Source organism: Protopterus annectens, chromosome 7.part1 (genome assembly GCF_019279795.1).
Source record: "Protopterus annectens isolate FY-2018-M chromosome 7.part1, PAN1.0, whole genome shotgun sequence".
Taxonomy (NCBI): domain Eukaryota; kingdom Metazoa; phylum Chordata; order Ceratodontiformes; family Protopteridae; genus Protopterus; species Protopterus annectens.
Genome location: NC_056740.1, coordinates 326,039,415 through 326,067,068, shown reverse-complemented (window position 1 = coordinate 326,067,068; position 27,654 = coordinate 326,039,415). Strand labels below are relative to the sequence as shown.

General features: G+C 42.6%; 1 protein-coding gene across 1 annotated transcript in view; it reads right to left on the bottom strand.

The window, feature by feature from the left end:
- QARS1 (glutaminyl-tRNA synthetase 1) overlaps window positions 1-27,654 on the bottom strand; it is a 1,547,311-nt gene that overhangs the window by 625,327 nt on the left and 894,330 nt on the right. Inside the window, exon 9 of the mRNA XM_044078737.1 lies at window positions 19,066-19,151. Within this exon, the coding sequence (XP_043934672.1) occupies window positions 19,066-19,151 (86 nt within the window). The remainder of the gene's footprint in view (window positions 1-19,065; window positions 19,152-27,654) is intronic.

Genomic DNA, 27,654 nt, shown 5'->3' with positions numbered 1-27,654 from the left:
GGTTAGATAAGAAAATGAAAGGTAATGCCTGGTGAAAAGTAGGAGAGTGCCAGCTTAAAAGTAAGTGTTCTGGTGATGTGTGACAGATACTATAATATAATACACAAGTTTCTGTATTGTATAATAGTTGACCAGATATTAACATACAATTACTGAGCTGCCAAAGATTCCGCAATGTCCTGTAGGTAGGAACGCTCCACAATCAGTTTCAGTTGTGGAAGTTAGACTTCTGTGCTGGTTGGGGAGCTCTGCAGGGTTTATTACAGAGCACAGTATTAGCTAAGTATATCTCACCGACCGCACGTCACTATCACCAGTGTGTTGTAGTAAACTGCCAGAGTGATCTTCAGGACTTTCTTGTCCCTCTAAAGACAATGGGGAATGCATTCTGAACAATCACAAAAAAACACACAAAAACATATAACACTCATACCCCCCATTATATATAACCTTCAACAACAAAAAAGTACAAGAAAGGAGATGGTGGATGGGTGCGGCTACTGCAACAGTGAAGAATCCTACTGTCTGTTGTTACATGCAAGCAAAACTGTACTATGTTCATAATTCTCACTGCTGGAGTTACCTATAGCTAAGACTACCACAGCTTATCCAATCTGGGAGAAGGAAAGGATAAGGGTGTAGAAATCCCTGAAAAATGGTTATAGCAAATCCACCTCTGGACCTGGAAAAAGAATTTCGCTTGTAGTGCTTTGCAAATGTATGGATGGAGGACCAAGTTGCTGCAGCTCTAATAATTCTAGAGACTACCCCCCCTTTCCAGTATGCCACTGTAGCAGCTAAGGCTCTAAAAGAAAGTGCCTTAACACTGCCTGGAATTGATTTTCCATGTCGGAAATCAAAAAAAAAAAAATAGCAGAGGGCAACTACCTACAAAAATGTCTGTTTAGACACGTCGACCTTTTTTATTTTTCCAAACATCTTTATTAAAGTTACACACATGACAAAGGCAATTTTACATTTATATAAATGAAAAACATACAAAATGATATCACTTTAGTTACAGTTTACATCACAAGACACCATTGAAACAACTGTAGTTGTAAACATACATGTTGACCTTTCTTAGTCCTAGAATGCTGGTTAGCTTTCCTAAAGGACTGCTGTCAAGACAGTACCCAAGTTGCCCATGCACATCACTGTTTATAGAATCTTTTCTTTCTTGCTTCTTGGATCTGGATAGAAAATGGGGAGATTAATGGTTTGACTCAATGTGAACTTTGAAACAACCTTGGGCATAAAAGAGGGATTTGTGTGCAGAGTGACCCTGTCACTATGGAAAATAAGGCTGAGTCTGCCCAGCATGACACACTCTTCTTGTAGATGTCAGAGTAATAAGAATAGCAGTTGTCAATGTAATGAACCTTAAATTGCCAGACATTCAAGTTCAAAGGGTGATATAGTCACCTTTTCTAACACAAAGTTGAAATCCCATGGAGAAGGAACCTGTCCCACGAGATCCTCAGGTGTAAAACTCCTTTTCGAAACTGTTTAACAATAAACAGAGAAGGAAGAGTGGGATCCATGGGCAGACAAGCAAAAATGTCTGCAAGATGTACCTTTATAAAAGCATAAGACAGGCCAGATAGTAACTCGCATAAATGTTTATGCATCAGTGGTACAAAATCTTTGCAGGATCCCTGGTTACTGGCAAGGTAACAACTACAAAATCTCTTCCACTTGCTAATATATGATTTTCTAGTTGTAGGCTTTCTTGCCTCATTCAATACCTGCTGCATGTTCTCATGACAGAGGTGTCTAAAAGGTATCAAAATTGAAACATTCAGGCAGACAGTTGCAATTGTTTGAAACTGGGGTGTATCAAGCTGATTTTGTCCTGTGTGAGTAGATCCAGTCTTTGAGGAAACTTGTGGTAATTGCCCTTCGCCAATTTCACAAGAAAGGAGTCTTCATTATGATTTTTGGAGTCTTTCTGAATAGTCAGAGCTACTCTGGAAATTACTGGAAAGGGTGTAAATGTATAAAGGAAAATCCCTGACCAGGAGAGTAAAAGAGCATCTGTTTTCCAGGTCTGATTGCATGGGGTCCTGGGACAAAATCTTTTAGTTGTCTGTTTTGAAAGGAGGTGAACAGATATACTGAAGATGTCGCCCCATTTGGATCAATTCCCAGAAGACATCTACACTGAGTTTCCACTCTTTGCCCAGTATTTGCTTGGCTTGTCTGTCACTGTGTTGTGCTCTGAGGGTATGTAAGAAGTTTGAAGAGTTATAGAGTGTTGTAGAGCTAGGCACACAGGGTATGACTTGGTGCCTCCCTGTTTATGTACAACATTACCATGATGTTGTCAGTCATGATATGCAAGGAACATGGGTCCCAGAAATAATGCAGACAATTTATGGCATGAATCACTGCCAACATTTCTTTTACACTGAAGTGCTTTTGTGCTTTGATCTGTCTGTCCCTCAGCTCTTGCACTTTTCCCACCACTGAAACTGCTCCCCAAGAAAAATCTGAGGAGCTGATCAATAAAGCTTGTGTTGGGGGTGGATAGAGAAAAAGGGAGACCTGGAATGTAAGCCATATGATCCTTCCACAAATGCAGTTTTGAAATGATAAAGCCAAAGTATGGAATCCGAAACTCTACAGCATAAGAATGTTGTGTCCACTCGATTTTGGGGTAAAACTGATTCTTTCTCAAGTGTAACCTGGCAACGGGAATCATAAGAATCAAAGAAGCCATCAGGCCTAAAATCTTGTGGAATTCTCTTGCCATGGCACGAAATCCAGAAAAACTTTTGGATACAATTCACCTTCTCCTGCAAAAGGAAAGCCTTTTGAAACACACCATCTGTTGGGCAACCTAGAAACACAATCCTGTGTGAAGGAGTAAGGGGAAGATCTTTGCATTTTACTCTAGAATAGCAGCTGTTCTAGGAGGGTAGATACCTTTGTTAAGGACTCCTGACAAGTGGGAACAGATTCTGCAGAAATAAGCAAGTTATCTACATAAGGAAAAACATGGAAGCACTGCAATCTGCAGTGGGCCACTACTGGGGCTAGGCACTATGCTGAAACTAACAACCAAAAACACAATCTTATAACCAGTGTAAAAAAAACACTAAGCAAACCATCAACTGCTAACAAAATGAGTTTAATTTACTGCTTTTGTCATATAATACCCACTTCAGAACCTGGATTCTCGCACAGTCATTCACGGGAGGGCATCTGACTCCTTTTTTAAAAACAGCTTTCTTTTTGGAATTTACATCAGTGCCTTCCTGCCATCTCTTCCTAGCTGTTTAACAGCAGGCACACTTGCTTGACATGAGAAAAAAGAAATGTTTAGCTAGAGAGACTTTATACAATTTATCTTCCTAGGCAGGTAGCCGAGCATCAGAAACTTTGCAGGCAGTATTAAAAGCATCCTCCAAGGCTGGCAAAATAGGAATAATGGGTGGGCAAATGGGGGACTTTTTGTTCTAACAAATCATATCATCTGCCCGAATCAGGGGGAACATCCTGCTGTTCTCAAGCAAACGCATCTTCAGTCTGGAAACACAAAAAAAGGAGAAAATCGCTAAATGCTCAATTCAGACTCACTGTCTAAAGAATCAAAGTCTTTGGCTATGGACCCCTCAGGTGACACTATTTAGTCTCTATCCAAGTCAGAACCCTCTAAACAAACATCCTCACCCATAGAATTGGGGGAACAATGAACATGAGCCACCTGATATCCAGAGTTAAAAGCCTGCAACAAACTACTGGCTAAAGTAACAATTTTTAGCAACAGAAACTATGTCCTTATTGTCACAATGATTAAGTTTGTTTCTTTTTCCTAGGGGCATCTGTGGATGAAGACTAAGAAGAGGAAAGCATACTGCCCAAGAAAGAATTCTCTTTTCCTGGCCACCCCCCAAAGAGAGTCTCCCAGGGTGTCCTCAACACCTAGTGCCCACACTAGGGCAGCTAAAGAGGAGGTGTCTGACCCCTTATCCATAATGGTCAGCAAGACTACAGAGGGATTCAAGGAAACCAGTAAGTGGTCTGAGGAACTACCAGTGGCCCCTGCAGTGTCACCAACCATCAGCTGAGGCATGGATCGAGCCCGCAGTATGGGCAAGGGCTCGTGCTTTGATGGTCTTTTTTTTTTTTTTTTCGTCTTTTCAGGTACGTTGGAGGAAGGAACAGCAGGACCAGGAAAAGTATCCATTTTGTATTCAGAGAAAATGCACAACTGCCAGTAAGCAGTGCTGAGAGTTAGTCAGAAGGTACGTAGTCAGACAAATGTTCACAAGCAGCATGCTTTTGTCTTTTAAATGGAGGAGGGGATTTGGGAAATAGCTTTTGGACCTGAAAAATCCTAGAAACTTCCTGCATTAGTTTATTTCTCTCATCTCATTGTTTGAGCACCTGCATAGCAGAAGGCCCAAATAAAACATCCTTGTCTTGAAGGGAGTTCAAGATTTTTTACCAAGTTATCAGAAAATTTTTGGTTATGTACCTAGACAAATCTTCAAGATTCTGACAAAAGCAGAAGCCCAAGAAACAGTATCAGCACAATCATAGACACCTTTTAAGGCAAATTAAGACATGTGAGACAAATTGCCACAATCTGATTAAAATAAAATCAAACTTCAAAATTTAAAAATAAAAGCACAAGCAGTACACTAAAATCCTGTCAGACCTCTAAGTCCCTTTCACAAGAAGCGTATAAGAATTGAAGAAAGGATTTTATAAAGAGCACTCAAGCACCAAACATAAAATGCATTTCTAGCCCTGAAATATAATTTAAATATAGCAACTTCAAGCAAAATGTCTAAAGCAGTAAAATAATGAAGGCAGGTAGTTACAAAGTGGATACAAGCACCAAAAGACGCAAATAGTGCTTTAAGTACATATATCTCAAAAGAATTACTGGTTTCTCATGAAAACAGTTCCAATATTCAGTATTAAGCCTTGTTCTGAAAATAGCAGTTTCTGACCAGAAACTTCTGATATTAATAACATTACCAGCATTCCTCAGAAAACAGAAAATGCAACAAACATTTTTAAAAACCTTTTCTGTGTGGAAGGGCTTCCCTATGGGGACGCATCTGCCAGAAATTAAGCCTGTAGCCAAGTTCATATTTTCTGTGAAGCCTCTCAGCTATTATTACATGAGGTGGCAAGAAAGTTCTGAAAATTTTTAGTCACTCTGGTTGTAGATCCCTCCGAATTAGGTACAGTCTATAAACAGCCAGTGTGTGGGATGATAAAAGCTTTTGTAAGCAGGCAGGTTGTTGTACCCTTGGCAGGATACAACCCACATGCTACTGCAGCAGTGAGAATGATGAGCATCAGGTATGTTCTTATATTTCAGCTATCTGTGAAGACATCCATGGCTGGATTTACCGGTCAACCTACAACATCTGGCATTCTTTTCTAGAAGTTATCTTATTTTTTTTCTAGAACTTTCCACACTCAGCGACTGCCATGCTCCTGTGACGATACACATTGTAACATCACACTTCAACCACCTAAGCAGACTCTTACCGTCTGCCAGTTTACCTCCTTTGCGTCATTAAGTACCTACTTACAAACTAAGAATGCCAATGAATATGTGTAACCCCCACTGCAGTTGGCAAATATTTGCATTTACCTGATTTATAACCAAGGCCCACTGGAAGGTGCACCACTCACAGGGGACTACAGGAGAGTATTTTTTTCTTTTATTTTTTTGGGTCCTTGCCCTCTGCAGCCGACTCTTGGGCCACTTCCCCAACTTGACTCTCATAGTCATGAAATGACATGTCATACTGTGACCACGAAGATAAATTTTCTTTCTGCAGGGAAAATGAAGGTGGAAAGGGGAAAGATAGCCCCACTCCAAAAAAAAAGGCAGAATGTTAGCTTCCATATGTCAGGCCACTTGAGCACCTGCTCCTCCACTTGCATAATGAGGTTCCCTACTATAGCAAACTAGCCCACTGGTCTTTAATGAAAGGTACACTATCAACAAAAACACATCCTCTCCTAAGGAAGGAGACTGTTGGCTCCTCAATCTGTTCTCCTCCCTGGTTAGCCCTCCCAAAATCAAGTGTCAGCCTTGGGTGACTGGGATCAATAGGAGGGGTTCTTCCTTAGCCACTAATGAGGACGCTTCTTTGTGAATCAAGCTGCAAGGTGAGAACATTGACATTATAGGAAATAACGAGTACCCTCCTTGATGGGTCCTTATGGCTGCATTATGACCTGGCAGTAACACCATTTAAGGGGAAGGAATCAGAAATGCCACACCAAAACCCATGAGGAGGATAAATAATGTTGGAGAACACCAAGCCAAAAGTTCCAGTTCTGATGCTGCAGCCAAGGAAGGAAGGAAGAATGTCCCAGGCACCAAAGGGCCATTTCTACCAAACCTGTCAGAGGCATGTAAAGCAAACACTGGAGACAGGTACTTTAACAAAGGAGTAAACTTGACTACATCCAGAGAAAAAGGGGGAAGATTCCCCAGGGCATTGAACCCTGAAGATCCTCTCCCTCATGCAGCAGAGAAACAAGAAGGACCTCCCACTTACAGAGTAATGATTCCCAGTGTGGAGCACTGGTTCTTACTCTTACTGAGGAGTACAGTGGAGAATAATGCCTCTAGGGAAACATGCTAACTTCTTCATAGAACTAGGATGCAAAATGGACTGGGAAATGCTTCCCCTGCAAGACTGGAGAACTAGAACACTTTTTTCAAGAAGGTGAGGACACCAGGGAAGAATAAAACCTTTAAATGGACTCCCAGACGAATGACAGAAAGGACTCAACTGCCAGTATAAAACAGTAGCTCCCAATAAGGAGAAACATTTCCAGTACTGAAACAGCTAACCCTAGGAAAACACCTGTTCAAGTGGTCAAAGCAGAGTTTCAGTCCTGTTCTTTGCCTACATTCTTGGTCCAGGACAGGTCCCAGACATGTGCTGTGGAACCATTTAGGTCCATAAGCAAGCAATGTAATGGGTGTGTAGTATTGCTTCGTCTGCCTTGAATAATCAACCTTAGGACTTTCCTCACAGCCTTTAGCCCCTCTACTTGATCCAGGTGGACTGTGTCAGAATACAGATGGAAAATAAAATAGGAGAAAAGGTGTTTGGGGGTGGAACTTGGGCTCTAGTGGTAGTCCCCACACCACTCAAAGGCAAGTAATCTGCAAATGTCCTCAGTCAAATGAAACAGAGCACAAGAATACAAAAATTATGCCGCTGGAACAAGGGACACAGACTCAAGAGCAGAAAATCTGCAGAAGAGAACAAACTTACCCAAATCTCCCATATGACCTGCTACTGCAGCAAAAAAGGAGGGTTATGATCCTCCAAAAAGCAGACAAGTCTCTAAAGAGCCAACCTCTGTAGGCTGAATACTAGTCCAGCCCCAACGGATGTCCTCCCAGTACCTGAGAAGGACCAAGATGGGCATACCCAAGAGATAGATCAGAGGAACTCGCACAACCAGAACAAATCATCTATGGGAATCCTTCCAAAAGACATTTACTTTCAGAAGCAGAGGGAAGGTCCTACCAGAAGGGAAGTGCATGCTCCCACTTTAGGGGACCAGCAAAAAACATCAGATGAGGCTAAAACTAGCAAGATGACAACACAGTGACTGCCAAAACAGCAAAGAAAGCTCATAGTGCAGAAGCCCTGAATCTACTAAAAGATCATAAAGGCTTTCCCCCTACAGCCAAATACTAAGGGGACAAGTGGAAAGAATGAAAGGAAAGATTGATTTACTTAGTACAGCACCACTAAACCTGGGCATCATTTTGCAACTAGCAACAAGGGGTCTGAACTTTTGAAATGTCAAGCTCTCAAGCACACACAAAGGCTGCAAAGTTACCCTGCAAGCAAGCTGTCCAAGGGAATGGGAGCAACAAAATGGCAAACAGAGCAAGTTAAAGAGCCAAGAAAACCCTCACGCTTAAAGCGATAATAGCTATCAACACTGGACCTCCAAAGAGGAAGGAGCCTTCCTGCTTAGCATAGGTGACCCCTAGATGAGAGCCTGAAAGGAATCTAAAGCTCTAAATGGCAATCCCAAATGGCTGCTAATAAGGAAATCAAGGGATCCCCCATCAGGGCAAAACATGCCCCTGAAATCTGAAACAAGAAATCCTGATGCCAGACATCCTTCTTACCTGGCTAAGGCTCATAAGCAAAATCCAGAAAAGCTTTAGTGTCTGCTGAAGAACACCTTCACCACAAGCAGGGCTTCTCTAACAGAAGAAAAGGATAACCACAAAAGCTCCCTAGATGAGGGTGGGAACAATCCCCAGAGGCCATTCCCTGAGGTGGAGAAAGTGATATACAAGGTGGGTCAAAAGCATCAACCATGCAGGCATTTGGGAAGGGAAAGAACCTCCTAACTCGATAACAGTAGTAATGCTCGTCTTCTACAAGGAGTCAAGACTCTGGGACTGACTCTTAGATCTGCGTGGAGTCCACAGAGAAGGTGGAACTAAGCTGGATTTTACAGACACCCCAAGTTTTGATTCAGCAGGTTCAGATGGCCTCTGCTCTAAATTCCTTAGGGCCTGAGATGCTTTCCTCATTGAACTCTTCTACAGGGGTATTCAAAGTGCTAAACACTGCAAACCAGTGCTTTTTTCACTTAATTTGATGGAATGCGGCTATAGGAGCAAGTTAAGCATCTAAAATGCACATTTTTCCCACTTAGGCTTCCAATCCTGAACCCTGTGCATCTGTATTACTCTCAGAACCAATGGCTGATCTTGTCTACATCAACTTGCTTGTGGGGGCTCTATAGTCAGTCTCAAAGGGGCAGCCCTCAAAGTTGCACTATTGGCCAAGACTTCATCAGTGGCCAACTGGGCACCTTAAGCCAAATTACAATCTGACCTTCCTGTCCTGGACACTACTACTGTAAAGGGGGGTCACATATGCTGCAACCAAGGAATCATACACAAGTGTCTGTGCTGGGGATATATTACCAAACATGCATTTCTTAAAAATATCCTACTTGGCTCTCCACTGCAAAATGCAGCAACTATCCTAAACTACCAGACAGTGTAACAACTAGCAGTCTAAAACTGCAAAAAGGTTAACTAGCTGAAGAACTACCACAAAGAGCAGGGAGCCAACAAATGAATCCCCCTAAAACCAAGAAAACACCAAAAGTTCAGAAATGAACCCACTGTCTAAACTAACAAATCACTGTTAAAAACACAGATGGCAAACCAGCAAAACTTTTAGTTATGTACTTACCATAACTTTAGATGTATGGGATCCATCTCGCCTACATTCTACAGATGGGTTCAGAGCCAATCCTCGGCTCCGACTCGGCGCTATACAATAGAACGCAGTCTCTTATTGGCTGAGTCACCTCATATCCCAGGATGCACCACCACTACCTCCCCAGATCTCGTTTGTTCGCACTCATGTTCACAGAGACATACTATTGTCATAACATACTCAGGTCTTTCAAGAGAGGAAGAAGATCAAATTCGGATCGTTCGGTCTCTCCTGGTCTACAAGGCAGGGGGATGGAGGGTGGGTTATTAGGAATGTAGGCAAGATGGATCCCATACATCTAAAGTTATGGTAAGTACATAACTAAAAGATGTAATGTGATCCTATCTCGCCTACATTCTCTACAGATGGGACAGCGTCCCTAGCACCTAATTCCCGGGTGGCTCACTGGAAAACACTCCTGAGAACTGTGGAACCGAAGGAAGCTCGACCCCTGGATGCCACATCTAATTTGTAGTGAGAAACAAAGGTGTGTGAAGATGTCCACGTGGCAGCCGCACAAATGTCGCCAATAGAGAGCTTGGAATGAAAAGCTGCCGAAGTGGCCATAGCTCTAGTATGAATGAGCTTTAACGGGAGCTATGAGCTCCTTGTTTGAGATGAGATACACGTGAGTGATGCAGTCCCTGATCCACTTGGCAATAGTGACTTTAGTGATGGCTTTGCCTAATCTATTATCCGAAAAGGACACAAACAGTTGATCTGATTTCCGTGCTTTGTGTGTCCTATCCAAATAGAAGCGTAATTGCCTGTGGACATCTAAGCAGTGAAAAGTATATTCAGCTCTATTGGAATATTTGGGAAAGAAGACCGGTAGCTCCATTGACTGTTGTAGACAGAAATTAGAACAAACCTTTGGTATAAAAGATGGGTTTGTCCTAAGAGACACTCTATCCTTGTGGAATACCAAGTAAGGTGGTTTAACACACAGAGCCTGAAGCTCTGAAACCTGTCTGGCTGAAGTAATAGCAATTAGAAGGGCAGTTTTCCAAGAAAGGAATTTCAGATCACAGGTTGCTGCCGGCTCAAAGGGTGGTGAGGTTAAGGCACCTAATACCACGTTCAGATCCCACGGAGGTGCAGGTTGTGAAATGGGGGGTCGTAGAAGCCAAGCTCCTTTAATAAAGGCTTTACAGAGCTTGTTGCTCATTAAGGGAGGTTGCACACTTTCATGAAAATTGGAAATAGCCGCCAATTGTACTTTGATGGTAGATACTGAGCAACCTTGCTGGAACAGGGAGGCTAAAAACTTCAGATACCGAGGCTGTCATTGGGTCTAATCCTCGGAGTTGGGCCCAAATAGCAAACCTCTTCCATTTACTGCTATATATCTTTTTGTAGAAGTCTTGTGGGCCGAAGACAAGATGTGTATGACTTCAGGAGCCAAAGAGTGGCTCCTAATTATGGTTGGAAGAGGAGTAGCCAGGCTGTCAACTTCAACGAATGGAGGGACTGATGGAGTTGTCCTGACTGATGAGTCAAAAGGTCCGGAACTTGGTCCAGGAACCAAGGACCCTCCAATGCATACCTGTGAAGAAAGGGGAACCAGATTTGCCGAGGGCAGTATGGGGCGATTAATATCATTCTGCTTCTCAAGCGAATCGCCTTCTGAATCACCTTGGGGAGAAGGGGAACCGGTGGAAAGGCATATAGCAGTCCGGAGGGCCAAGCGTGGACTAGAGCGTCCTTGGGAGTCTCCCCCGAAACTGGGGTCAGAGTGAAGAAGTGGTGACACTTCGCATTGAAGGGGCTTGCGAAGAGATCACAACAGGGGACTCCCCATCTTGTGAAAATCTGTGTTATCACTCTGTTGTTCAAGGACCACTCGTGAGGGGAGTAACTAGGCTCTAATTTAAATGCCTAAGGCAGGGCTAGGCTCCTCTAACTTAAACGGAACCTTTTTACCAACAAAAATACACAATCTTCCACAAAAATACCAAAAAACACAATCACACAACAAAACTAGCAGCAGCAGCTGGAGAGGCCACAAAAGTTCCTCACCAAAAGGATAAAGGGTCTCAAAAATATGTCTTATGCTGCCCGACTGAAAGAACTCCAGTTATATTCAGTTGCTTACCGCTTGCTCAGAGGTGACCTATGCCTGACATACAAGGCCATGTCAAACCCAGATTTGATGAACATGCTTCATCTCAAAAAATCTAGATCCCTCAGAGCCACAAGGGCGGGAGACTTAAACCTCGACACGGTTATTAATAGGACGTGCTGGAGGGATAGATTCATCACCTAAAGACTCCCTATGCTGTGGAACAAAATCCCGGTTTATGTGAGGCAGAGCACCTCGCTGGCCTTGTTCAAGAGGAATCTTGACCAATGGATGGGAGATCGCAGATACACCCCAGGGGTTACCTCAGTGTCACTGCTCGACAGAGGCACAGCAAAATAATGGGCATAGTTTCTCCAAACTAAAGGGGTGGCGTAAGCCACAAAACTATGGGCTAGGCTTATAAATGCCCTCGGGCAGATAGCCTAGTATGAACCTATGAACAGCTTTTGGGTGAGTTTTAGAGAGAAATTTGACAGAAAAGTTTCTGACTAGAGGTACTTAGCTCAGCCAAGTCCGAGACCACGTCTATGCTGGAAAGCGGCAAACGAGATCTGGGGAGGTAGTGGTGGTGCATCCTGGGATATGAGGTGACTCAGCCAATAAGAGACTGCGTTCTATTGTATAGCGCCGAGTCAGAGCTGAGGATCGGCTCCGAACCCATCTGTAGAGAATGTAGGCGAGATAGGATCACATTACATCAAAACACTGTTAAATGAGTCAAATAAAATTAAACAAATGTACTAAAGACTTGTGGAGTACAATGTGTGCCAAGAAGTGGAATGAAGGAGCAGAGGAAACAAACTTTGAAGAAATTATGGAAAATGAGAACAAAGTGACCTTAAGTACCAAAAAACAGTCTACTGTACTCAAGAAACAAAGAAAAAATGCCAACTTTAATGGAGCGCTAAAAGACTCCATATCTATAAGTGCAACCTGGGCCCATCTATTTTGCTCTGATGTTAGCTCTAGGTGCAGCAAGAAAAATCTGGAAAAAAGCGACCATGCTAAACATTAGTAGCAGTCAGGAAGAGTCTGGACCCTGGAGAAGTTTCTGTGCCAAATTCATAACTCCTGTCAGCTTTAGTTTTGTAAGTTAACAAGGATAAGTATGATACCATCCCCCACTAAGGAATCACAGAACATCTCACTAAGCTAGGCATCAACCCCCTATATCACTAGGTGGGTTGCAAAATGGCTCACAGATAGAACACACAGTGAGAAAGTAGCTGACTCCAAGTCAGACTGATGACCAGTCACGAGTGGAGTCCCACAGGGATCGGTCCTGGGTCTTCTCCAGTTTGGTATCTACTTCGCAGAAGTCCAGTCCAACATGAAGGGACTCTGGCTGACAAAGTTCACAGATGATTGCAAGTTGGGAGCCATTAACTTCCAAAGTGATGCGGACATCCTACAGAAAGTCCTCACTGAGATCAACGACTGGTGTCAGAACCATGGCCTTAAGCTCAATGCCAAAAAGTATGTCATCATCCCCTTTGGGAAAAACCCAATTCCCATGAACTATCACATCGATGGTAGTCCACTGAACACAGAAGGCGTTATAAGAGATCTGGGAACACAGGTTGACAGCAACCTCTCTTTTGAGCACCACACTGCCACTGTGGTCAGAAAGTCCTTCTATGTGGCACATCTCATTACTAAGGGTTTTGCATCCAGGAAGAAAGAGGTCATTGTTTCCCTCTAGTCTTCCCTCATTAGGCCAATCGTAGAGTACAATGCTCCATTTAGCATGTACCTCACTAGACACCTGCAACAACTGGAGAGGACGCAAAAGTACCTCACAAAGAGGATCCTAGGCCTTAAACACTTGTTCTATATGGACAGACTCAAAACACTCCAACTATTCTCTGTCTCATATCGCTTACTTAGAGGCAATCTCTGTTTGAATTACAAAGCCATGTTGGACCCAGCTCTGTTAGAAATACTACATCTAAAGAAATCCCAATCCCTCTACACCACACGCTCCAGAGATCTCAACCTCATTACCACAATCAACAGAACATGCTGGAGGGACAGGTTCATAAACCAGAGACTGCCCATGCTGTGGAACAGACTTCCCATACACGTCAAACAGAGCACCTCACTGGCCCTCAAGAGAAATGGATGGGAAATAGAAACATCACCCTGGGGATCACTCCAGTGGCTCTACTCGACAGAGGCACTGGTAACTAAGGGTGGGTGGCACGATGCCAGGGTAATCCTATGGGCTAGGCTTGTAAAGGCTCCAGGGCCATTAGCCTAGTACACACCTATGAACATTTCAGATCAGACTCATTTAGACCAGCTACTATACACAGACAAGGACTAAAGGTAGAGGTGTCTCAATTTACATTAAAAATAAATATATGCCAAGGCTGGTCAAACAGGACAATGCACTTCAGCTTCCCCACATTCAAATCACCACAGGCAAAATCTCATACCACTTCCTTGAAAGCTATAGGTCCCCCTCTATAACCCAGGAAACCCATACCATGTATTCATGTATTTAAACTTATTGGAAACGCTCACCATCCAACCCAATACCACATTCATGGGTGACTTTAATCGCCTCCCTATTAACTGGGAATTGTATACAACACAAAATGTACGCGCACAAAGATTCCTGGATTTTGTAAACACAAACTCCCTGGACCAGATTGTCAATACACCAACAAGGGGATCTGTTCGTCACCAATATATAGGAGAGTGCTGCACCCCCCCCCCCCACTATAATGGCTTCTCTGCTAAGTTTAGACCACAAAATGGTCTGCTTTAAAGTAAAAATAAAACCTGGAACCCTAGCTAACCCCGGAATTTTCAGGAATTACTCTAAGGCTAACTTATTACTATTAAGTGATAACCTGGCAAAATTTCAAGGCCCCATAAACTCTGAAAACACTGCTGCCTACATGGAACTTCACAGAAACCCTATATAAGCATGTTAATAGCTGCATATAGGCAGCTGTAACCACTGGGAAGAAGTGCAAAACTAACTCAAAAAAAACAAGCCACCCTGGTTGAATCGTAGCATCAATAGGCTGTATAACAGAAGGAAGAAAATTGTGGCAAAAATTAGGAGGTGCAGCACCCAAGCAGGATGAAAGCACTCTCAAACTAAACAGACAACTTAGAGGACAAATAAAGTCTACCACAGCCAACTCTGGCCTCCCAAGAGAAAGACAACCACATGGCATTCGTTAAATATGTTTGCATCCTCAAAGGCAATACACAATTGTGTGCAGAGCTCATCGTTAATGGAGCCACCTATACTGAGCTAGAAGACGCAGCAAACCTACTGGCCGACAAATTCAGCTCCAGCTTTATCAATCTGCCCCCTCAACCTTCCCTCACGAAATATCATCAAATACAACTCCCCCTGCTATCACTAGGGAACAGGCTCTTAAGGCTGTCTATAAGGCCAAGAACACTATATCAATTGTCCCAGACAATATCCAAGGGTGCCTTCTAAACAGTATGAAACATGATCTATTAGCCCCTCTGGAATTGCTATTTAACTGTAGCCTCCAAACAGGCTTCATGCCTCATGAATGGAGAACAGCAGCAGTCATCTCTCTGCACAAAGATGGGCCATCTACAAACACAGGAAACTATAGACCCACAAGTTTGACTAGTCTTATATGTAAAGCCATGGAAGGAATTATGGAAATGATCAATAATGACACAAGAGCAGGTCATGCCTACTCAACCTGGTGGACTTCTTTGAGAAGGTCACCAAAGCAATGGACAAGGGCAAAATAGTTCACACTGCCTACTTTGAACTGGCCATGGTATTTAGCACAATAGCCCACTCGGGCATTGTTGACAAATTCAAGAGGTTAGGTACAAACCCTTATGTCACTCAGTGGATACCCAGCTGGCTCACAGACAGGAGGACCCAGAAGTTAGAACTTGGGGAGTCCACCTCAACAGAGAGGCCAGTCACAAACATAGTCCCTCAGGGATTAGCCCTGGGACCAGTTCTTTTTGGCATTTACTTCTCTGAAGTCAATGTCAATGACATCTGGCTGACTAAAATTGGCAGATGACTACAAATTAGGAGCCATCACTAAATCCCCCACTGATACAAATGTTCTCCAGGAAGGGCTGACACAGAAACAACCAGTATCAGAGCCATGGACTAAAACTAAATCCCAAGAAATGCATAACAGTAGCCTCAATTGACAACACACCCCTAAGACCTGACCCAGTAGTCAGAGACATGGACACACACAGACAGTAATCTACCCTTTGACCATCATGTGTCTACAGCAGTGAGGAAATCATTCTATGTTGTGCAACTTATAAACAAAGTATGGCATCTAGTTCCAAGGAAGTCATTATTCCACTGTATGCGGCATTCATCAGACCTGTCATTGAGTACAATACCCTCATTTGGAAAGTACCTAAACAGGCATATCCAACAACTGAAATGTCCACAGAGGTTCCTTATCCCTGTATTCTGTTCTCCTATGGTTTTTGAGGGGAAATCTATGCTTGTTATACAAGGCATTGTCAGACGCCACTTTGATGGACTTCCTGCATATCCACAAAATAAAAAGCACCAGAAATACCCATTCTAAAGACTTAAACCTTGCCTGTGAAATAAACAGGTCCTGCTGTAGAGACCGGCATGTATCCCAGAGATTACCCCTTCTCTGGAACAAGCTCCCCCATCCATGTGAAGCAGAGTTCCTCCCTAACTCAATTCAAGCCTAACTTGGACAACTGGATGGAGAACAGGAAATTCATCCCTGGTTTGGCACCTAATGGGGACAGGAAGCCTGTAAATGATTTATCTTCCAGGCCCCTGCTTGTAAATGTTTCACCTCCTGAGCCCCTGCTTACACTTATCAGGGGTACCAGAACTTGTCAGAGATTTGGGATGCATAGTAGCCCTTGTGGTTGTTAGCCTAGTAAACACCTGTGAACCTACAAGCTTATGAAATTGGCTGGTTAGTTAAGTTTATAAAGGAGTACGTGGCCAGAAAAGCATTCAATGACAGGCACAGATTTCAATCTTGTTACAGTGGTGCTTTTGGCAGAGAGAACAGAAGAAAACACTACTTCTTTGTTTAACTGGGTAAGCCCACTAGGCAGAACTGGCCTTCTGAAACTGATCCCAATGCAAAGCTCTTAAGTGACTCCAAATCTCACAGCACACAGGCTGACAGAATCAAACCAACATGGGGGATCGTAGGTTTGTCCCAGGGATTACTCCCGTGTCACTATTAGACAGAGGCACAGTAAACTAAACCTTAAAAAGGGCACAGTATACTCAAATCAAGGGGTGGCGTAAGCCATACAGAATCGGGCTAGGCTTATAATTGCCTCAGGGCAGATAGCCTAGTATGAACCTATGAACATATGATTTGCAGGTGACTGCAGCTGAACAGAGGCCATCAGGCTGTGGAATTGTGTGTGCAGTAAGAACACTGCACATACCCTTCCATGGCTGAACAAACTTCAATGGAAGAAGAGATGAGACATGTTGCTTAAGACTTTAAAATATGTTAACACTTTTAAAATTTACTGCTGTGCAATTCACAAAGGTGGTTACTGCAAAGTCACAACCTGAATTACCTGAAACCCACTACTCTTCATTACACATTATGTAAGGATGTTGAAATCCAAGAAGAAAAAAAAAATATGAAGCAGGATGACACAGGAAGAGCTGCATTTTCTTTCAATGTTTCTGCAGTAAATTGAGTTACTGTAATAGAGATGATTGGTCAACTAGGGAATACTGTGCTTAAGATACTCTTATAAGTTAGCATCTCTCCCAAAGTCCTCTAATGCACCCTGAACAAACAAGTTAAGATTAATAATACACAGAGGTCAAGGTCTCTGTCTCTCAGTTCCAGGCTGTAGAGTTCAGTCCTGATCTCTAGATGCAGGCTCTTTGGAGTGTGCACTCTCTCTCTCTGTGAGTTACTCTCCAGCATTAAGGTAAAATAAGCGAAAGCTTTCACTGAATCACTAGTAATGAATCAAGCCACACTCAGTGTCTGGACAGCCCCAAAGAATGTAGTAGGTGAAGCCCCTGGTACACTGATGTGAAAGAATGATGTCAGCAAAAGGTGGGACCAGAAAGAAGCCTATAAAAAAATGATAAAGTTGGTGATTTATGTTGGAGGTAACAAGTCATATTTGCATATGCTGAAAGTCTCATGGCAGAAACATAGTGAACAGCTAAAATGATCTTCAAGGAGTTCTGTGCTTATGGAAAGTCTTTACAAAGCCATAAGAGAGTAACGAGCAATTACAACATGTTCCTTTGTATGTCGAGTCATCATCCTTTCAAAAAAAAAAAAAAAAATCAAATGCAAAAATAAGGTTTAGCATAAGAGCTCCACTCCATGAAAGAGATCTCTGTTACAACATTCCATAACAATAAACCCACATAATCAAACACACAAAACCTCAAACCTGGAACACAGCTACATCCCACACTGAAAGCAGGTAGTTGTGCGAGATTGTGGCACAAAGGGAACTGGGGTTTTGCCCATCCTCAGCTGTAATGTGATCTTGGAGAAGTTTATATAAATATACCTAGCAATGGGTATGGGGATGCAGGGGGGCTTGGCCCCTTGCAAAAACATCTGTTTTCAGTGTTACTACATTTCTGTCTCTTCAGTTTCAAGGTTGTGTGTTCAACTGAGTTTGATGTTATGAATGTCAACATTTTGATAAGTTGGTGTTCTAACATAGACCCTCCCCAGAAGCTGTTCACAGCGCATAGATTTACCAAACGAGAGCACCATGAAGAACTTATCTTTCATCTACGTGTTGCAATGTGTTACTCTGTGTGCAGAATGTTTTTTTTTCAGTGCAGAAAACAATACTTTCTGTAATACACAAGAGTTCCCAGTTATAGAAGTGCCTTCCTTCAATAAATCTGTCCATCTGGCTGACAAAGGTTCTGACAGTTTTTCTGTTCAGTCCTGACAACCAGATGCCATCCAGTTGAAGTCTGCATTCTATTTCCATCTTCACAGGGTTTCCTGTGGGAATTCTAGTTTAAAAAAAAAAAAAACACACTGAACAACTGGAGAAACGGTCACCATCCCTTTTACTGTGTTCCTAGTACTTCGGCATCAAGCCTTCAAGGGAAAAATCATACACAAGAATGGTGTGCTTTATATACATTTCACTACATTCATTATGTATGAAGTTCTTAAATTATAATGTTAAGTGCAATAGGAATGCAAGGGGTTGTACTTTACATGTTTTGATGCACTCTGAATGTTTCTGAAGCACTTTACTGCTCAGAATGCACTTTAGATTTTAACTGTCTTGACTCGTTGATTACCTGATCAATTATTGTACAACTGAATTGAATAATGAATGTAGTGAAATATATATAAATATAAATGTATATTCTTGGGTATGATTTTTCCCTGGAAGGCTTGATGCCCAAGTACTAGGAACACAGTAAAAGAAGTGGATGGTGACCATTTCTCCAGTTGTTCAGTATGTTTTTTTTTTTTTTTTTTTTTTTTTTTTGTCCTTGGTGAGTTGGGTTCGTGTAGTGGTGTTTTTGGAGTATTCTAGTTTCTGCCAACCTGAAGGCATGCAGTTTAGACTGACCAGCTATTCTCAAATTTTCCTAGGTTAGTAACATGCAACTTTTCTCCATGGGGGACACTTCCTTAAACCAACCTTTGTTATAATGGAATTTATCAGGTTAAAAAAAATTAAATAAAATAAAAAAAACCCCAGCAAACTTACCTGCCCCCCAGTCCTTTCCAAGTGCTTCTTTAGTAACTCCATAGTTTTCGGAGTGACAACATACCCTTCTGTTTTAAAATTTTCACCTGGTTCAAAACAGCAACAAAAGAGAAGTTAGACAAAAAGCTCTTGTCAATGGTATTATTGTATAGTGCCATAAAGGTACTGAAGCACTAGGAAGCACAATTTAGGATTTACCAAAATCTGAGGCTACATTTAATATTTTCACAGAATTTTCCAAGAACCACAAATAAATTACCATATGTCAGTATCTCAAACCTGACCGTCCATTTACTGGAACTTCACAAGCTGATGTGCTGATGCAAACCCTCAAATTACATTGTTCCAACATACAAGGATACCAAGTGTAAACCTCTTGAAATCACATAGAACTTCGAATGGAATGGACTGAAGTTTAGTTTGACTTGTTTTCACATTTCTATTTGCTTTTACCAAAGGATGGAAAATGTGCATTTATTGTACTAATTAGCATTCTAGTAAAAAGCATATGAACTTCCATTTGCTCCCTGTGATACATATTAAAGATATGGACAATCTACTTTATCTAAGGTGCTCTGAAATGGTACAACCTTCTTCATTCTGACATGGTCTTTTCCCTGAACTACATGGAGTTGTTCAACACTAATGCTGGGTTGGAGACTTCTAAGATGGCTGCACACTAATCAATGAAATTGTCATAGTCTGCATCCATCGCACATTGTAAAAATGCACTGTGAGGTCAAATGTTAAGAGCTTCCCAAATGGAGATGAAGCAAACACATTTAGTTACTCTGGATTTCTAAATCGAAGATATTCACACAAAAAATTATAGCATCAGCTGAAAGACGGGGAAAAAGCAGCACTGTATTTGGTCGAATAAATGATGCCATTAAAAATAAACAGGTCTTAGCATGTAACTTACTTATTCATGAGATACCAACAGCATCTGTAATATTTTTAAAAGGAAATAGTTGATTTTAACCATCAGCAAAGATGTTAAGGAAGTGGTAGAAGACATACTATCTTTCACTTTCAGGAACAAATATAATTTGAAATGTCACTTACGTTATAGCTATAACAAAGTTACAAATGCTAAGCTGCCCAACAGGAAAGGCATTTATAGCTGTAGAGCTTGTGCACTCTGTAAATTTATTAATAAAGACAAGACGTTTGAACATGCAGTCACGAAGAAGGATTACAAATTTACATATTATGCAGATTGCAAAAGTAAACACTTGGTTTACTTAGCTAAATGCATGTCATTTTATGATGGGAAGATGGACAGACCATTAACAGAAAGTCAAACCATACATGATATAAATAGAAAATAGAAAAGAATAACGCTCTGATGAAACAAATTATGGGAACAGATGATTCTTAGTTTTAAAGTTTATGGATCTACAACTGATATATTTAACAAAAGAAGTGGGGATATAATCAACAAAACAGAAACTGCTGAAATGAAATTTAACTTAATGTTTTGAATTCTCATGGTTTAAATGATGCTCTCCCTCTTAAACCAATACTAAAACAAAGGGAATTGAGACACTAATTTAGTATTTAAATGATTGTCTTGTTAGCCATGTGACTAGAAGTTTAAGTACTGCAGCATTCTTGACTTTATGCATTGCCTGATGAAGCTTTAGTGAAAAAGTGTTTACATAGCACAGGCTATAAATGCATTACTCTTCCATTGTGGTGACTTGAATAATTTTTGTTATTTTTGGGTTGGGGACTTCTAAGATGGCTGCACACTGATCAACAGCTTAATTTCAGTCCTCTCTGTGTAAAAAACAAACTGAAAAACAAAAGCCAGTGAAATTGTCAGTTTGAGTAAAGAGGAATTGATTGGGGAAAATGGCAAAGGAACCACGGTGCTGGGAGCAAATAACTGGAGAGGGAAAGGTAATATACAATAGGAAGAGTCCAAGAAGACATCTGGACGGCAAGACACAGATTGCCTTCCCTACCAGGGACTGATAAGAGCATGGTCCAAGGGAGAGGGGAATGCTAAGTGAAAGACCTGCTCTGGTAGAGTTTTTAGTTGCATCTAGAAGAGAAGCAGAGCATACAAAAATAGCACAATAACTAAAGAATCAGAGGATGTTAGAAAAGACTGGGAGGAGAGACTGGGACAGTAATTTACAAGAAAAGAATAGAAGAACATATGCATGGCTCACAACAATGCAACAAAGTCCAGAAGGTTTAGGATCTTTGCTTGACCAAGCAGACATCGAGAATTTTTCCACAGGTATTTAACAAATGTTGGAGGTGTGACAGGAAAGAAAGGGGCAATTGGGGAAATACGTTTTGGGAGTGTAATGAGTTGGAAGATTTTAAAAATTTGCTACAGAGTAGTCTATCAGAAACATTGAATGAACAAATGGCTGTAACTATGGAAATGGATCTTTTGAACTGGGATACAGAATCTGAATCGCCTAGTCACAGTAAGGCCTTAAGTTTAATTCTTTTGGCTGCCAAAAACACAATTACTACTAAATGGAAATCAAAGAACTGGAAAAGGGATCTTTAGAAAAGGGAAGAACCAAATTACTCAGAAATAAATGGAATGTGTGGAAACAGTACATGTAGAATAATGTTCAGGAGAAGGAGGAGTGAGGTTTAAGGGAGGGCAGGAATTCAACAAATTGTGTAATGTTGGACTAATGATAACTACAAGTAAAGTAAGGATATCTGATGCATAATGTATGCAAATGGAAACAGCTCAGTATGGTTTGTTTTCTTATCTGTTAATACAGTTTGCCTATGTCCTAAGCATTCATTTAATAAAGGTGTTTAAAAACACTAATGTTTGGTTGTGATCTTTGTTAACATTTAACATCTGGGCTGTTCTCACAATGAGTCACATCAACGATTTTCTAAAATATGCATAACACATGCTGCAAATAGGTGGGCTTCTGTCTCTGACAATGTGACCTGCATTGGAATTAGCATCTGTGGTCTTGAGGCGGTGGAAAATGAGTGCCAGCAAAAGCTGGGATACTTCTTGCTAGGGAAACCAGGGGTATAACCAATGCAATCTCAAAGCAATGGAAATGCACTCATTTCCTGTTTTACCTGAAGGGGAAACAGTATAAAGCATAAAAGTGGATGTCACTGCAAATCTGTGTTCAAGGGTTAAATGAAGGGCAGGCAAGTGTGTATAAAGAAACAATACAGTTGTGTACACTTACCATAAATGTAGATGTTCGAGTGTATTCACTGTTACAGTCATCACATTTGGGTTATCCCTGCCAGGGTAGCCCTCGGCCCGCCCGAATACCAGAGGCTTAGTATTTCCGTGTCGGTTGCTGTCGCTTCAGGACTGATGTCAGGTCGTCAGTAGTATAAAGTAAGGCATCCCGACGCCATTACATCAGTTTTTCTTGTCCTGTTAGGAGCCCCCAAAGTGGAAGCCAGGATGTGGTGGAAGAACCCCACCAGTAGAAAGTAAATACCAAAAAGTTCCTTGTAATGAGAGAGAGAGAGAGAAAGAAGAGGGGGATGGAGGGAGGGAAACCAGGACTGCAACAGTGAATACACTCGAACATCTACATTTATGGTAAGTGTACACAACTGTACTATGTTCGTGTTTCACTTGTGCAGTTATCACATTTGGATTGATTACCAAACTGAGGAAATGGGTGGAGGTAGTCAAGGAGACTAAGGGATGGCTAGGATGCCCTGCAGGACTGCAGTGGCAAAGCCTGCCCTGGATTTGGAGTAGACAGGCAGGTGGTAATGCTTGGTGAAAGTGTGAACATATGTCCAGGTGGCAGCCTCCAGGATGTCTCAGGTGGGGATTCCTCTGAGGAAAGCTGCAGAGGTGGAGGCTGCTCTGGTAGAGTGAGTCCTGACCCCCTTAGAGGGAGGTTTCCTGTGTTGCTTGTAACAGAAATGGATGCAGTGTGCTATCAATTTGGAAATGGTTTGATTGGAGATGGATTTTCCCTCTGCCCCTTCAGCAAAGCTGACCAGTAATTGATCAGACTTTCTGAATGATTTAATCCTGTCTAGATATAATCTGAGCTGTCTGTGCAAATCTAGAGAGTGCAGGATCCTTTCCCCCTTGTTTTGTGGGTTAGGGAAAAAGGTGATCAAATGAATGGATTGGTTGAGAGCCACACTGGACACCACTTTAGGCATGAAGGATGGGTTAGTCCTGAGGAACACCCTGTCAGCATGGAAGATGATGAAGGGCTCTAACAGCCATGAGTGCTTGTAGCGTGGAGACTCTTCTGGCTGATGTGATGGCCAGAAGAAAAGCGGTCTTCCAGGAGATGAATTTTAACTCTGCTGAAGATGCTGGTTCAAAGCGGGGCAGGGTGAGCTTTTCCAACACAAAGTTTAGGTCCCAAGCTGGGGTAGGTGCTCTTCTGGGTGGTCTCAAGTTGCTAGCCCCTCTTAGGAATTGTTTGATCAGAGGGTGTGAGAAAAGGGGGTGCTCAGTGTGGAAATGAGCAGAAATAGCAGAGGCATGCATTTTAATAGAGGAAAAGGAGAGACCACTGTTCAGCAGGTCAGCTAGGTAATCCAGGATAAGAGGTAGGGAGGGCTGTGCCGTATCGGCTCCATTAGCCTGAATCTAGGTGTAGAACCTTTTCCATTTGTCAGCATAAGACTTTCTAGTGCTAGGGCGTCTAGCCTCACGTAAAACATCTAGAACCTGTTTACTGAGGTTGGCAAATTGATCAGTGGTCAGGGAATAAGCCAGGCTGCCAAACTGAGGGTCTGCAAATGGTGATGCATGAATTCTCCTTTCCTCTGGGTCAGGAGGGTTGGAATCTGAGGGAGATGCCATGGTAGCAGTGGGTACCAGTGCTGGCGAGGCCAGTCTGGAGCAATCAGAATTGTCCTTGTTTTTTCCTCTCTTATTTTGAACAGTACCTTGGTGATGAGAGGTAGTGGTGGAAATGCATAGACCAAGAGACTAACCCAGGGGAAAGATAGGCATTCACTTTCCAAGCCATGCAGTGATGCTCCCTGGTGCAGAACTTGCTGAGCTGATGGTTGGTGTGGGAGGCAAAGAGGTCAAACTTTGGGGTGCCCCATTTCTGAGTTATTAGGGTGAAGGTTCTTTTGTTTAGCTGCCACTCATGTGGGTCCAGAACATTTCTGCTTAAGTGGTCTGCCAGAGAGTTTAGAGAACCTGGCAGGAAATGTGCTAACAGGTGTAATTGCATGGCAGAGGCTGTGTGCCAAAGGGTCATGGCCAGCCTGTATAGAGGGTAGGAGCGAGTCCCTCCCTGCTTGTTGATATACCACATCACAGTGGTGTTGTTTGTTTTGATCAGTAGAGCCCTTGGGGAGAGAAGGGGCATGAAAGCTGTCAATGCAAGCTGAACAGCTAACATCTCTTTTTGGTTGATGTGCAGATGGATATGCTGTGGGCTCCAATGGCCCTATATGTACCTGCCGTCCATGTGTGCACCCCAGGCACAGTCTGATGCATCTGTGGTGGTGGTGAGAAAGGTAATCCCTTGTTGTGGGAGCATGCTGCTGCCCACCAAAGAAAATCTTTCCTTAGGCAAGGTATCATTGGTATAAGAGTTTCTAGGTCTTGAGAGTGTTGACACCAAAGGCTTTTTAGGTACCACTGAAGTCTCCTCATATGCAGTCTGGCATATGGAATGAGTAGAATGCAAGATGCCATGAACCCCAGAGCTTACAGGATTTTCTTTGCAGATAACTGGGGTCCGGTGGCTAGTTGAGAGAAGTAGGTTGTCGGGTAGGTTTACTTTTCTCTGAGATGCTGTGTCCAGGCTTGTTCCCAGGAATATAATCCTTTGCATGGGCACTAGTTTGGATTTCTTTTTGTTGACAGTGTACCATAGGGAGGTCAGTAGGGACTTTACAAAGGCCAGGTGCTTGAGCAGCTTTTCCTGTCTGCCTGAATTAGGCATTGTCTAAGTATGTGTAAATTTGGATATTCCTTTGTCTGCAAAAGGCAATGGTGGGAGCCAGACACTTTGGGCAAAATCTGGGAGCAGTAGATAAGCCAAAGGGAAGCACGGAGAACTGAAAATGCAGAGATTCTGCCCTGAAACATAGATATTTCCTGCATGATTCCCTGATAGGAATGTGGTGGAAGGCCTCTTAGGTCTAGGGTGGCTAGCCAGGTATCCTTGGAGAGCATGGGTAGCAGTTGCTGCAGGGTGAATATTTTGAAGGAAGGTGTTTAGAATGGAGAGATCGAGGATGAGGAGCCAGGTGCCCTCTTTTCTGGGTACCATAAAAAGTCTGGAGTAGAAACCTTGGCCTCTCTGTTCTGTAGGAATGTGCTCTATTGCCCTCAAAGAGAGCAGGAAAAGGGCTTGTTTTTTGGCCTCTGCCCACTGGTTTGGAGGTAGATCTGGGAACCCTTTTGGGGTTGAAAGAGTGTGGAAAGAAAATTTGTATCTCTGGGACACTACGTTGAGGACCCAGAGGTCATTGGCAATGGTGGCCCAGATGCTTGTGTGGAAGGAGAGTTTTCCTACTAGGGGCAATTGCAGGTGGGCAGAGGGAAGGGGTGGGGTGGACAGTCATTGTGAGTTCTTACCATGAGGTGGTGGCTTTGAACTCCCTGGTTTTGAAGTGGAAGAACTCCACTGCTTTGATCTGTGCATTCCCTATGGCTGCTGTCTGAGGAGGTCTGGGCTGAAATGACCTGGTTGGGGCAGGAAAGAAACAGTGCTTGGAGGGGCAATGCCTGCTAAACCTGGGTGGCTGGACCTGTAGGAAATCCTTAACTGTCTGCATAGATTTAGCATTTTCTTCCATCTTTGTTTAAGACCTCCTCTGCCTTGGTGCCAAATAAGTTGTCTTTGTGCAAGGGTGCAGCCAATAATTTAGATTTGTCATGGTCTGGCAAGGGCTGTTCCTTGAGCCAAACAGGTCTTCTAAGGACAGAACTGGTGAATGCTGCCCTGCAAGAAGCTTCTAGGGTGTCAAAATCACAGTGCAAGGTATGCTTAGTTACTTGACTTGATGCATTAACTCTTGTAACTCTTTAGATTCTGCACAAGCAGGAAAGGAAGACACTTTGAGGAGTTCCATGGTATGTTGCTGAAATTTTAGCATATGGAACCGACAACTTAGTGCACGGATAGCAAGAGTAGCAGAGGTGTATACTTTTTTTACCCCATCTGTCTAGTGCTCGGGATTCCCTATCTGAGGGGGTGGAATTCTTAGCAGAGGTTGCATTAATTCCTTTAGTTCCTTGAGAAATTACCTCAGGGTCAGCAGTAGGATTTTTGAAAATAAATCTGTGAGAGTCAGGGACTCTGTAACACCGGTCAGGTTTTTTGGGAGCAGGAGGAAGGGTGTCAGGAGTCAAACTGGATTCCAGGAAAACATCGTCCACAACATCCAGGACTGGGGGAATGGCCAGGGGTCTGTGCTGTGGAAGATCTAAGAATTCTCAGAGTCTCTTTTTAGACCGAGGATAGTCCTGACATGCCCATTGGAAATGCCCTCAAGGTATGAAGTTTCCCCAAAGGAAAAGTCCTTGGGTGGAGGGGCTGAAGGAATGGATTCCTCTGCATCACAATCCTCATAAGCAGAGAGGGGCTGCATGTCTTCATATTCAGATGCATCTGAGTCATCAGACACCTGTTCAGACAAAACTATTGGGGACAAATCTCTTTCTTTTGGAAGGAGTAGCTTGGCTTCCCCTGATCAGCATGAGAAGGTCTTCAGCCATTTTAAGCATTTGAGACTGGAGCAAGGACGCAGGTGCCTGAGATTGGGTTGTCGGTTTCTTGGTGTGGTTCGTATCCTGGGCCTTAGAAAGTCGTTAGTTTTTGAAAGAACAGTAGATGCAAAAGAAGTCGTTGGTTTGTGTTGAGAATCGGTTGTGCGAAGTACTTCCTCGGAAGCCGGTACCTGCTCAGCGGCTCCGGACCCATCCAAGGTAGAGACAAAGTACAGTTGTGTACACTTACCATAAATATAGATGTTAGAGTGTATTCACTGTTGCAGTCCTTGTAATCTGCTGGAAGGTTGCCCTCAGTCAACCTGAATTCCAAAGTCTTGGGTTCTACGGCGGTTGCTGTCTCCTCTTCCATGATGCCAGGTTGTCAGGGGTATAAAACATGCAGCCGACGCCATTTTCTTTAGTTTTTCTTGCCCCTGATGTCAGGTGCCCTCAAAAAGGTAGCAATATTATATATATATATATATATATATATATATATGTATATGTATATATATATATATATATATATATATATATATATATATATATATATATGGATTCACTTTATAACCCCAAAATACTCAATTTCAGTATCTCGAGACTAAAAAAACGAATCCACAAAACACCGACACAAAAAAAATGCGAAATTCACAACACCGAAAAAACCGCACACACTATACCACACATACACCACAACACCGACATCACAACTTAAACAAACAAAACTACACACATACACAACTCATACATACATAAGCTGGGGGCAAGCCCCCCTGCACCCCCCATGTGGGGGGCAAGCCCCCCCCACACCCCCCTACTTGTATATACTAACTCCGAGATCGCACAAACACAAAACAAAAGCCAACTCGCACAACAACATTCTCCGACCCCTCACACACACATCAAACACA